This window comes from Telopea speciosissima, chromosome 6 (genome assembly GCF_018873765.1).
Source record: "Telopea speciosissima isolate NSW1024214 ecotype Mountain lineage chromosome 6, Tspe_v1, whole genome shotgun sequence".
Lineage (NCBI taxonomy): Eukaryota > Viridiplantae > Streptophyta > Magnoliopsida > Proteales > Proteaceae > Telopea > Telopea speciosissima.
In genome coordinates this window covers 13,035,652-13,047,474 of record NC_057921.1, presented here as the reverse complement: position 1 = coordinate 13,047,474, position 11,823 = coordinate 13,035,652, and the positions used below count along the sequence as shown (strand labels likewise).

The window sequence follows — 11,823 nt, the reverse complement described above, 5'->3', positions numbered from 1 at the left end:
ATACGAAGATCACATCGGCCTTATATCGCAGCCTGAATTCAGTCCCCATGGATTCCTGTTTTTCAAACAAATTGATCATCTTCATTACATGATCCATCACTGAAGTCCCTTGGGACATCTTGGAGTTGAGGATTTGACTCACCACATCAGGATATGCGTGTGCCAATTGCCTGTAGAACAATTCAGCAAGCTTATCCATTTTACCCCTAACTGTGCGTATATCCTTGACCCAGTCTAGAACTGACTTTTCCAACGATCCTATGACATAAACCGATGCCTTGGAATCCCTCATGAGAAAATCCTGCATCTCTTCATTTGCCTCAAAAATTTGGTCGGATTGAGGAGGAACATGTTCATCTAGAACTGTGTACAGTCCTTCAGCAATCAGGAGCAACTTAATGCTCTGGTACCAATCGACATAATTCGTACCATTAAGTTTGTATTCGCTAATGAGTGTTAACAGGTTGGAATTAACGGCAACCATTGTATAATTATCTACACATGTGCAAATAAAACACATGCATATTAACAACCATTGAAATCAAAATTGAGCATACACACATCAATGGTCTTTCATGATTTGGGTCTCCCTCATGACCCAAAAGATGAATTAGATACCTACAACCCTTGAATGCATAACTTACCCTGTCGGAAGTCATTATACACACCATGGTAGTGTGGACTAAGCTGTCTACCTCATGGGCTTCCAATATTTTTGACCACCTGGGTGTCATGTCCAGATCCTATAAGTTGATATATACCCAAGTCATGTACTTATCTATTGCATTAGTTAAAATCATGGAATCATGAAAGATAGCCCACTGTCGCAGTGCCCTCTCACTATCCATACCATAACATATCTAGATAGAGGTAAATATAGATAACCATGTGACAGGACCTGTCGGCTTATGTGGGGTCATGTCACATAATTTCTACAATTATCTTCAATAGGAGGCTATGGACATGTCTACCGATTTAGACTAGTCCATATTATACATGTATTATGATCAAAGAGGGATTAATCAACTCTCATATATCATGGATAGATTTAAACAACATAATTAATCAACATTAATTAAAAGTGATTATGGGATGGCTGCGTTTTTATCAGAAGCAATTAAAGAACCCTCCTAATAAAAATAAAACTAATAACTTGGGTGCATCAATCATGCTATGGATGCCACGCCTCAATCATCTCCTCCGAGCGATCACGTCTTCAATGTAGGTGGTTTGCATCTCCATAAGCTTTGAGCACCACATGTGGATCACCATCAACATGCCCTGGGAGTCCTAGCTCCTCTAAAATTATAATGGAAACCTAGGAAAAATTTTATACACTTTACTTTTCATAATAAAGAAACCTCGCATGGAGAAACCAATCCACCATTTGGACTGCCCATGGAGTGGAGTACATTTGTTTATAAAAAAGATAGGGGGAAAGAGAGAAAGAGAGAGAAACATCACATCCACCCATAACTCCATGTATCACATACATCAATAATCCATCCATTTTATTAGAATGTCATTTCCATAATCACATAGACAATGTAACATTATATATGGGGCCCACAATCACATGGATCATTCCAGAAACAAAACATCAGATCTCATGTGAAAATATGTACCCAAATTCACAATAGAATCCAATTTATTCCCAAGTGAGTGTGGAGAAGAATCTCTTCACCCATCTTCCTCCATCCCATAAAGCAATAAATCAAATAAAAAACTCCTTTTTTTTTTTTAATGTTTTGAAGGGAAAAACACTGCCAAACATACTGGGCAGCAGTTGCATAAGGCACCATGGGTAGCAGCCACATGGCTCCACTGGCACTGTAGGTAGCAGCCACTAGCACAGTAGGCAGTAGCCATTGGTACCATAGGCAGCAGTGATTGGCACCGTAGGCAGTAGCCACTGGCACCGTAGGGATCTAGGGTACAAATTTTTTTTTTTTAATTAAATCTGGAATGATGGGTTTTAAACCCTATGATGGAATAAAAATAAAAACATTACAAAAAAAATAAAATTCCATCATCGTACATGGACAAGGTTGTTACAACAACCATAACCACCCATGTGCACATGGTAAAGTTGTTACATGAATAACTACTACCTTATGACCACCCATGTGCATTTAGGAAGGTTGTTGCAACCATTATAAGTCATGTGTAAAAACATCCATCCATATTATCATGAATAAATATTGCATCTCATATACAATAATTACATCCAATTAATTATATGATATCCATGGGTGGGAAAGGTGGCTCTGATACCACACAGTAGGTTAAACTATGGTCCAGGGATAAAACCATGGTTCCCTAGGGAAACCAATTATAAACCAATTAGGGTATTGCATGTCCTGGGTTAGCCCATGGTATCCCATGGGTGCCCCATTTTAATTTTAAGGCTTCCCATGGTTGCCCATGGGAACCCTAGTGCAATCCCTGTTAGGGTTTTTCCTTCCCTCATGTGTCCTATGCAATTATGGAATGCAAAAAAGACAAAAAAAATCATCTCTAATCCATCACATGGCAAGAAGGATCCATCCCATACCCAAATGCGTAACGGAAATAAATCGATTCGGGTCTATTTCGCATCCCATGAATATTTAATAATTAATAACAGGAGGAATCAAAAGAATTGCTAACCTGGTGAGCCTCAAGTATTGCTCCTCCAATAGGTCATGGTTTTTCCTCCAATGAGCGCTCCAAGTAAACAGATCTAAACCTCCAATGGTGCTACCAAGGTTCTTCAAGCCAATCCCAGATGCTCTCAAATTCTTCAATACAGATCTAGGGTTTCTCAAACCCTAACTCTCAATTGCAGTAGAGAGAAACTAGAAGAAGAAGGAGAGAGATCACAAGAGGGAGAGAGAGAGACCAAAATGTAGGAGGGAGGGGGCTAGGCCAAAACGTGGAGCACTGCCCCCTTTCTGCATTTTTGGTCTCCTCATATAGAGCTAGGGTTTAATTAAAAACCCTAATAGGATTAGATTAATCCCTGTGAGAGCCTGACTCTCTCTCTCAGTTTGGCACTTCTGTTTAAACTCAAAGTGCTTCTAAAAGGTGAAGAAGCAGAATCTAATAAGAAAAGTATTAATTAGTTACTTTATTTGATATTTATGAATAATTACAATTAGCATCATATCCATTAATTAAATAAAGAACCAATTAATTTAGCAAATTCCAAATAACTCCCTATATGATAATAAATTATCATATACAACCCCCCCCCACTAATCAACACCATCATTATGGAATCTAGGATATGTACACATGTATTACCAAACCCCAATCTATAGTACATGTCCATATAAGAGCGTATGTGCATCTGATCAGGTCCCGCAAAAACTCGATAAAACACTTTGTGCAAATAAACATATATAATCTATTATTTTATATAAAATAGATTTTTGCAAAACCATTTCCAAAATGGTACTGGATCCAAATTCTGATCCGACCATACAAAGACAGTCTCAATCTTGGTGTTCCCCAATCGGGCAGTGGTGACCATGTTGGATAACTCCTTCACTCACAAAGTGTTCACGCATTCCCAGAACACTGCCTTTGACTCGCTTGAGTCTTAGTCATTGATGAACCAAAGAATGCGATCACACTTTGCAGCGACAGGGTTCCCTCAGGCAAAGGGTGCCAGTGACATATATCTATCCCTTCCTACATTTGACAGTAATACATGAGGGAATCCAAAGTAGATTCTTTGCCAATACACTCATCAAACATGTGAGTACTCGCATTCGTACCTTGACATCACATGTCTAGGCATATCCAATACGACGACCATATGATAAGGGTGTCCCGCCCAAACCCTAGTCGTGACTACCATTTTAAATAACACTTATGGACACATAATATTCAAAAAGTTTATATCGCATATGATAATATTAAACTAAAATGTATAAAAGTTCAATACAAAAAAGAATCGGGTTGAACCGGACCGGACCGGGTTTGATGGACACACACAAGTCCAACAATATCTGCTCCTTCACAACAGGACAGAGGACGTCATACCAATTCATCACTTTCTTCATGTGGGAATACTTGTTGAAGTCTAGGAAGGCAAGTTCCTGCAAAATTGAAAAAATTAAGGATATAAAAATAAAAAAGAACAAAGAAAAAAATGATAATACTTATGCCATTAGGTACCTTGGATGGTAACTACTAGTTTTGCCTCGATATGTGTGCCATTAGTACTTAGGATGGTAACTACTGGTTTTACCTTGATTTTCATGCCATTAGATACCTAGGGTGATATCTCTGGTTTTACATCGATTTATGTGTCATAAGGTACGAAGGGTGGTATCTATTGGTTTCACTTCAATTTGCATGCCATTAGGTACCTAGAGTGATATCTATCGATTTTATGTTGATCTGTGTGCCATTAGTTACCTAAAGTGGTATCTATTGGTTTTGTCTCGATTTATGTGCCATTAGACACCTAGGGTGGTATCTACTAGTTTTGCCTCGATTTGTGTATCATTAGGTACCTAGAGTGGTATTTATTGGTTTTACCTCGATTATCGTGCCAATAGGTATCTAAGGTGATATCTATTGGTTCTGATTCGATCAGTGCATCATAAGTAAACCTAAGATAGTGTATGTTAGTACCTAAGAAAGAATCTAACATAATGCACAAATAAATAAATTTGAGGGTTGGAGACATACCTGCTTGAGCTATCCCCACACAACACAGTAGAGGTGATGCCTCATATCCTTTAGGGTGTTTCCCAAAGTATACCACACCGCTCTATCATCCTTACCAGTAGTGCCCAAGCCCAGACCCTGACGACTGAGATGCGCGCGCTTGTGGAAGCTCATAGTGAACAAAGAAAATGGAAAAAATGGATTGAAATTGAGCTCTAGAGAGAAAATGGCAAAGTTAGCTCCAAAGAAAAAAAAAAACAAAATGAGAAAATGAGGGGAGTCGCTCACTAGGCGGCATCACGCAAATTTTTACCGTGATGCTGCAGCAGTCTTGCCTACATCACCACGACACCGCAGGTATGCTTTAGCCACAAAACTCATGGAAAATTAAATATTGGCCCATTGGGCCCATTTTTTTCTGCCTTTATATGGTCGAGAGGTGCCACATCATCCTCACATGATTGCATACGGTTGAGAGGTGCCACATCACCCACACATGATTGCATACGATCGCGAGGTACCACATCACCCTCACATGATTGCATATGGTTGAGAGGTGCCACATCACCCTCATTTTGCATACGATCGAGAAGTATCACATCACTCTCACGCGATTAATCGAGTTTTTACCGTAGTTTATCAACCGATTTTCATCGAGATTAACCGTTCATGATTTTGCATTGCAACTCTGTCATCTCTGAGCAAGGCGCCAGCAATAAATGCTCTTGGTGACAAAATCAGATGCTCTTTTGTCTTTGTCCTATACGGTTGTGACATAGGTCTCGACCAAAGAGGGGCAAACTGTAGACACTGAATTTTTGTCACCACCCCTGACAATGATGACAACAAGATACAGATGGAAAAAGAAATCGCACCCCGAATGCCAAATGACCCTAGAAAACCCTAAAAAATGGCCTCAAAGGGATACTATAACCGCGGCACCACGGTGTGTTTATGCGGCGCCACGAAAGTGGGGGTCACCCCTATAAATAGGAGGGACTCCTACCCTCTAGAGGAGAATTGGAGAAAGAAGACAGAGAGAGAACGGTGAGGGAGAGAGAGAGAGCTTCACAGACCCATTTTCCTTCACTTTGCTTCCTTAAATTCTTGCTTTGCCAAACAAGCATGGGTAGAACCTTCGATTATCCGACTTGTGGTCTAATTAACCTATAACCATGTTTTCTTGATATTTGGTCAATTATGAGTGTTATACTGTTCACATACAGATAACAAAACATTTTCCCTTAGCCGTCACTCTATCCAAGTGATGAAAGCCTCTCACAAAATCCATTGATCTCAATTTGAGTAAAAAGAAAGCGATTTCTGCATCTGTCTCCACCTGAGCCTGGAGATAACTGATAGTTAGAGTCCATTGAATTCTTACATAAAGGTATACTTGACATTTTTCATTTTTGGTACAATGCAAATCGTTAATGCATACTGTGTTAGTGTACATATTAATTAGTATATTTTTTACATGTTTTATCGTATAAGATAGATCATGATTATATGTAGGTAAACATCATAAATTTGATTTCTCATGCATATGTTATTTAGCATTATGTGTTGATCTAGAATTATAAGAAAGGAAGAATATTTGATATTTAGCATCTAATAGAAAGATCTGTTCGACCAGATGAGATGGGGTGCTAATATCTTCCTATTCTCGTAACCTGACCCCTTACCTAATCTCTGATCAGACCAAATAGAATCATGTAGCTCTTTCTGGTCATTCAGATAGGACTACACCCATTGGGTCCTAGACCCTAATCTTAGTTGGCAGTTCCGTTTATTTATTAAGCATGATCCCAATCCCCATGATTATTCTTGTGATTCAACATAGAGAAGATACAATAAGACCTCGTCGCCAAAGGGGGCCATGAGAAACTCTCGGAGCTCATCTGAAAGGCAGAGTTGACCCACATTCGAAGGCCGCGATACCTACAAAAGGTCATGATAGGTGATCCAAATTTATCTATCAAAGCCACGAACTCAGTTTCAATCAGGTATAATTTTGTGCTTAAGTAATTGTCATAGACAAAGAGGACATGAATTTTAGATACCTATTTCCCATCCAAAAAATAATCCAAGGCAGTGAAACCCAAAAAAAAAATCCAAGGCAAGGGTTGAAATATCTGATTTTTCAACTCTAGTGGTTCAGGAAATTATATGTACAGTGTTGGCTATTAAAATGCCGGCTAAGAGTAGATATGGTAATATATTAGGAAAATAACACAAATCAACAGAGTTGATTCTCTTTCAATCCAACATTGAATAAAACTAGAACTCATTTGTCATAAAATGACTACAATGTCCATGTCCTCATCCCACAGACCTAGCAAATATTACCTGCCATCAACCCTAATACTGTTTGAATCATATCCTGAATCCCAACTCCCAAGTTCATTACTTTGCCCAAGCCTGACAAAATATACTATTATATGATATATTATTTATCCAGGAAACAAAAAAAATTCAGCAGTCAATCAAGATCCTTCACAGCTTCATCATGAATACAGTTCATTTTCTAGGCATATACATAAAATTCAAAAGAACATTTCAGAAAGGGCATCACTATTCCTGAAGTCATCTAGCCTCACCTCACTCAACATTAAATCACTAATTGGGAATCCTTCGCTAGCTTTAAGCCCCAAAAAGTTCATCTCAGCCTCTAGATAGTATGAGATGGCATGATATTTACTTTACCTGCTGCCTCAAAAAATTCATCATGATTGAAGATGTACGCTCCATGTCACCAGAACTGCTCATAATAGATCACAGATATAATGCAATTTCAGAAAGATTTTAGATCCCCAGGATCACAGCTAAATCTGGTCAGGTAATTGGGCTCTCCATTAGTGACGATGTGGTTCATTATCCTGTTTCCAGCATAAGGATTAATATTAGCACATTAGTAAAAAGAAATTGCAGCAGCTCTGCTGCAATTCCAGATAAACCGCATCTGGAGGAAATATCAGGATTAAGAGCATCAAATTTGGTGCAATTGAGAAATTTATATTTAAACCACATGAATACAAAACTACATCTATAAGAATAGTCTTTTGTGTTTGCTTGTTTTAATGCAGCTTACAAGAATTATGAGAATCTTTAAAGTTACCAATAAAGAGTAGTAACTATATAAGACCCGCCAGCATTAAAAACAATGCCACCAACTGAAGTAATGGACTATAAGATTCAAATTCACAAGGATTTCTAGTAAAGAGACAGAAGCTCCTCCAAACCGTGCAGTCTGATTACTAACAACCTTCTATGGACATGTCTGGTAGTAGTCATATCGAATGTACAAAACTGACCACAGTTCAAATGGTTAGACATGAGCTTAAACCAGAGCAGATTGCAAGTCTAAATAAGTGCATTAAAACTGCGACAGGCTTTCATGATTTTTGAAAAGGAACCAGAATTCAGCATTTGACATACAAAAACAGGTTGTATCAAATTATGTTGGCACAAATTTTCACAGCTAGATCATACTAGACAGTTCTAGTGATGATTGCATGGTATTGTAAATTCCACAAGTATTGTCAATTATCCATTTAAATTTTGTTAAAAGAATTACTAGAGAAACAGTTTAAAATTCCACAAGGGTCAATTAGCAATCAAATAAAATGGCAGATCATACAACACAGACGTTCCAAAGTTTTGCAAAGGCAAAGAATTCATGAGAAATGTTTTGAATTTAATCACATAATAAAATTGAGGACAAATAAAAAACCAACCTAATTTTTCAAAATTGTACTATCCCTTCAATCCCTTTATGTAGATTGAACCAAAACTTGTGCCAATCAAAATGCTACAATGCCTAGACCCCTTCTGGAGATTTAAAAATTTCTCAGCAATTTTCAATTGTTGTTTCTGAGCAATTTCCAATTGTTCCTCCACAACAACCCTCCCCTCCCGAAAAGTTACAACCAGCCGCTCCAAGGTTCTAGCATTCTTCACAAGAAATTTTATCACTTTGAACTCTTGGTCATCCCCCTCAAATTCTGAAATTTCAATTGATTTGAGGTGTGACAACAAACAATAAGGTACACTTTGTGGGGAATCCCAGTTGAATTTCCTTTGACCCTCAGTGTGTACAAGTCCCTGGATTCAAACAAAGAAAGGGTTAGAGCTAATTGGTAAAAAAAATTAAAATTCAAGTAAAGAGGCTAATTTTGCAGTACTCGAATTGTTCATGAATTTTGGTTTACCTCATAAAATTGAAGAACTTCAAGAATAGGTGAGCATTCAAGTAGGTCTGGGAGCATTCCCCAACCATAATTTTTGCATACACCCAACCCCAAGCGCTTCAAATTAGGAAATATAGGCAAATATGGGTGTTCTGCTGCAAATGAGAGAGTCTTGGCACAACACAATAACATAAATTTAGTTAAAATCATGTATGAAATAAAATTAACTACAAAAATTTTCCAGGAACCTGGTTGAAGAAACAAACTTAAGGGTGTAACCAGTGCACGAGGCTCCCGCTACTGCGAGATGTGGGGAGGATCATAATGTACGCAGTTTTACCCCTGCTTTACCCCTGCTTTCACAGAGAGGCTGTTTCCAGACTTGAACCCATGACCACTTGGTCACAAAGGAGCAACTTTACCGTTGCACTAAGGCCCACCCTCTTGGTTGAAGAAACCAAAAAAACAGGCATACCCAGTGCACAAGGCTCCTGCCATTACGGGGTCTGGGGAGGGCCATAATGTACATAGCCTTACCCTCGCTTCGCGGAAAGGCTGTTTCCAGAGACTCGAACCTGTGACTACTTGGTCACAGTGAAGCAACTTTACCGTTGCACCAATGTAAGAAACAATAAATGAATAATAAGAATTGCCATCAGAAAAAATTGGCACTTCAATAAACGATTCAGCTATATCACCAAAAATAAATAAATAAACGAGTCAGCTAGGATACCTCCATTGTGTCACCATCCAAATCCAGGATCTTCACATGAGCAACCCCTTCAAGAAGAGCATGTACACAATCACCATGCATACTACATTTGATTTTATATTGATCGTCACTCAATCCAACTCCAATTGATGCCTCAATTAGGGAGGACAAGTCATCAACTATAAATTGTTCAGGTGCATAGGAAGCATACGTGAGGACTGCGAGGGCTGGAAGATTAAACCTGATTTTGTGCCCAGTCGAATTACAGTGATATATGGTCAAACAGTTTAAAGTTGGAATGCTTAAGTCAAAATTTTTTACATTATCCCATCTACAATCATCTATAGTCAAAACTTCAAGTGCTGGACAGCTTGAAAAGAGTTGTTCCACTGAGACATCATCAACAAAAGTAACTCTTTCAAGATAGAGGATAATGAGGCTTGATAAACAGATGTAAGAAGGAACATTGAGTACAAAATTTCCAACCAATTCTAACTTAACCAGATATTCAGAAGTAAAGAGGCAGTGTGGCAACTTAAGGAGCTGTTTCATAGAAATCGAGAGACAGAGCTGGTGAACCTTACGAGTAATAGCAGCACATATCCAAGCATTAATGTGATCAAAATCACAGGAGCTACCACATTTGAGATGGAACTTATCCAAACTTGATGCATTTTGAATCAGTACCCTATCCACAAAATTTATAAAATTGGCCACTTTTGCTCTGATTCGCTTCTTCCCTGGTTCAGCATTGTACAACCCATCATCAAAGTCAAGACTGGTAACAGAACTCCAGATGTACTTCCACCTTTTTGATAAAATGCAAGTTCTAACAGCATATTTTGTTGGAAGAAAAGAGAGGATGTGATGAAGGAGGGTATCCGAGAAGTTGCTGAGCTTATCCTTTCCTTCTTCTGTGTTCTCTTCCTCATGAGACATAATTCTTTTAGGAAAAGGGTATAAACCAGTTGTTTCCATGATTCCCGAGCTCCTACCGAGACTAGAAGCTGGTGCTTAATTATCAGAGGCCCTGCAAGTTTAGATGGTAGGCTTTAACTTGTATGGAAAAACTCAAGATTTCATTACATAAACAAAAGGGTCTGCGTTCTCTGTGGGGGAGGATGGCCCCTGTGTGTGCACGGGACCAAGAGTGCATGCATTGGCATTATGGGGCCGGGAGTTCCTCCTTTCATGAGGTGGGGCGGTCATTTCGTCCCCTCTATGTCTGGGCATGGACCGTACTCTCCCCCAGAGAGAGCTTTTCTCCCAAACAAAAACATCAAAATTAGCAGGGAATGAACTCAAAACAATAGAATTAGATGGTGCTTTTCTTATTTTAAATATAACTCTATATATTTTTTGTTAATTTAACGTCAATCGTAGGGAAATGAAGAGCTGACCTCGGTTCAAAAATTCTAAATGGGACGACCACTCTAAACATACTCTGCAACCAAAACCTATAGTCCAACTACAACAGAAGTGTCTGGCTTACGACTTTCAAGCATTTGACTTCAATTAATCTCCCCCAACTCTCAAGAAACTTTTTGATCTCTCAATATTGAAGGCATCACTTACTCCTACAACAGGCTAGTGAAAACAGCATTTGAACAATCAGATTGTGCAAGTCTTGAAGATGTATTTAAACTTACGCTCCTATATCAACCACATTTGACACACTGGCTCTGATGCAGAACCTTCAGATTCCTACAACTATAGAAGAAACTTGTTTATGGGTTTCAAGAATTTGACTTCACTTTGTCTCTCCAAACTAATAAAAAACCATTTTGGTCGCTCTCTATCTCTCTCCATATCAGATGCTTCACAGTTCCCACTAGAGGATGCAAATCGGGTTTAACTATCAAACCCTGGAGATATGCAAGAATTAAATTTCGGCTTCAAAAACCAAAACCCAGAAGAACCTACAGTCAGACGATGAAGGATTTAAACGGAGGAGAAAAGAAAAAACAGAGATTAAAGACCAAACGAACCTTATTTGATGGATTGAGAGATCTTTGGGTTGCAGAGTCCACTACGAAGACATGAGACTTCTTTTATTTTTGGTAATAGAAACTGTGAAGTGTTAATATGTTGCTGGTTTCACTCGAGAGTGTAGGACGATTTTTGGGCCTCAAGGCAAAAGTTTTGGCCTCTAAAGGCACCCTTTGGATTCTGGATACCCGTGAACTATGGCTCGTGTTCATGACTTCATGTACACTCCCTCATCTTCAAAATCCACTGAGTCAGTTCATCGTTAGCTAA

At 38.7% G+C, this 11,823-nt stretch overlaps 1 protein-coding gene across 3 annotated transcripts; it reads right to left on the bottom strand.

The window, feature by feature from the left end:
* Positions 1-822: 822 nt before the first annotated feature.
* Positions 823-10,651, bottom strand: LOC122663805 (F-box protein At4g22280-like). 3 transcript variants are annotated; one of them, XR_006333225.1, is made up of 5 exons: positions 9,586-10,651; positions 8,874-9,023; positions 8,400-8,766; positions 7,425-7,541; positions 823-834 (listed from the first exon to the last, which is right to left on the bottom strand). XR_006333225.1 is itself a non-coding variant. In XM_043859451.1 (5 exons), exons 1-3 carry the CDS (start codon positions 10,540-10,542, stop codon positions 8,419-8,421), a joined length of 1,455 nt encoding a protein of 484 aa, XP_043715386.1. In that variant the 5' UTR covers positions 10,543-10,651; the 3' UTR covers positions 827-836; positions 7,526-7,541; positions 8,400-8,418. The 3 variants fall into 3 exon arrangements, 2 of the variants coding, with proteins under 2 accessions (XP_043715386.1, XP_043715385.1); XM_043859451.1 differs by having other exon boundaries at positions 827-836; positions 7,526-7,541; XM_043859450.1 differs by lacking the exon at positions 823-834 and having other exon boundaries at positions 7,417-7,541.
* Between the last annotated feature and the right edge of the window lie 1,172 nt (positions 10,652-11,823).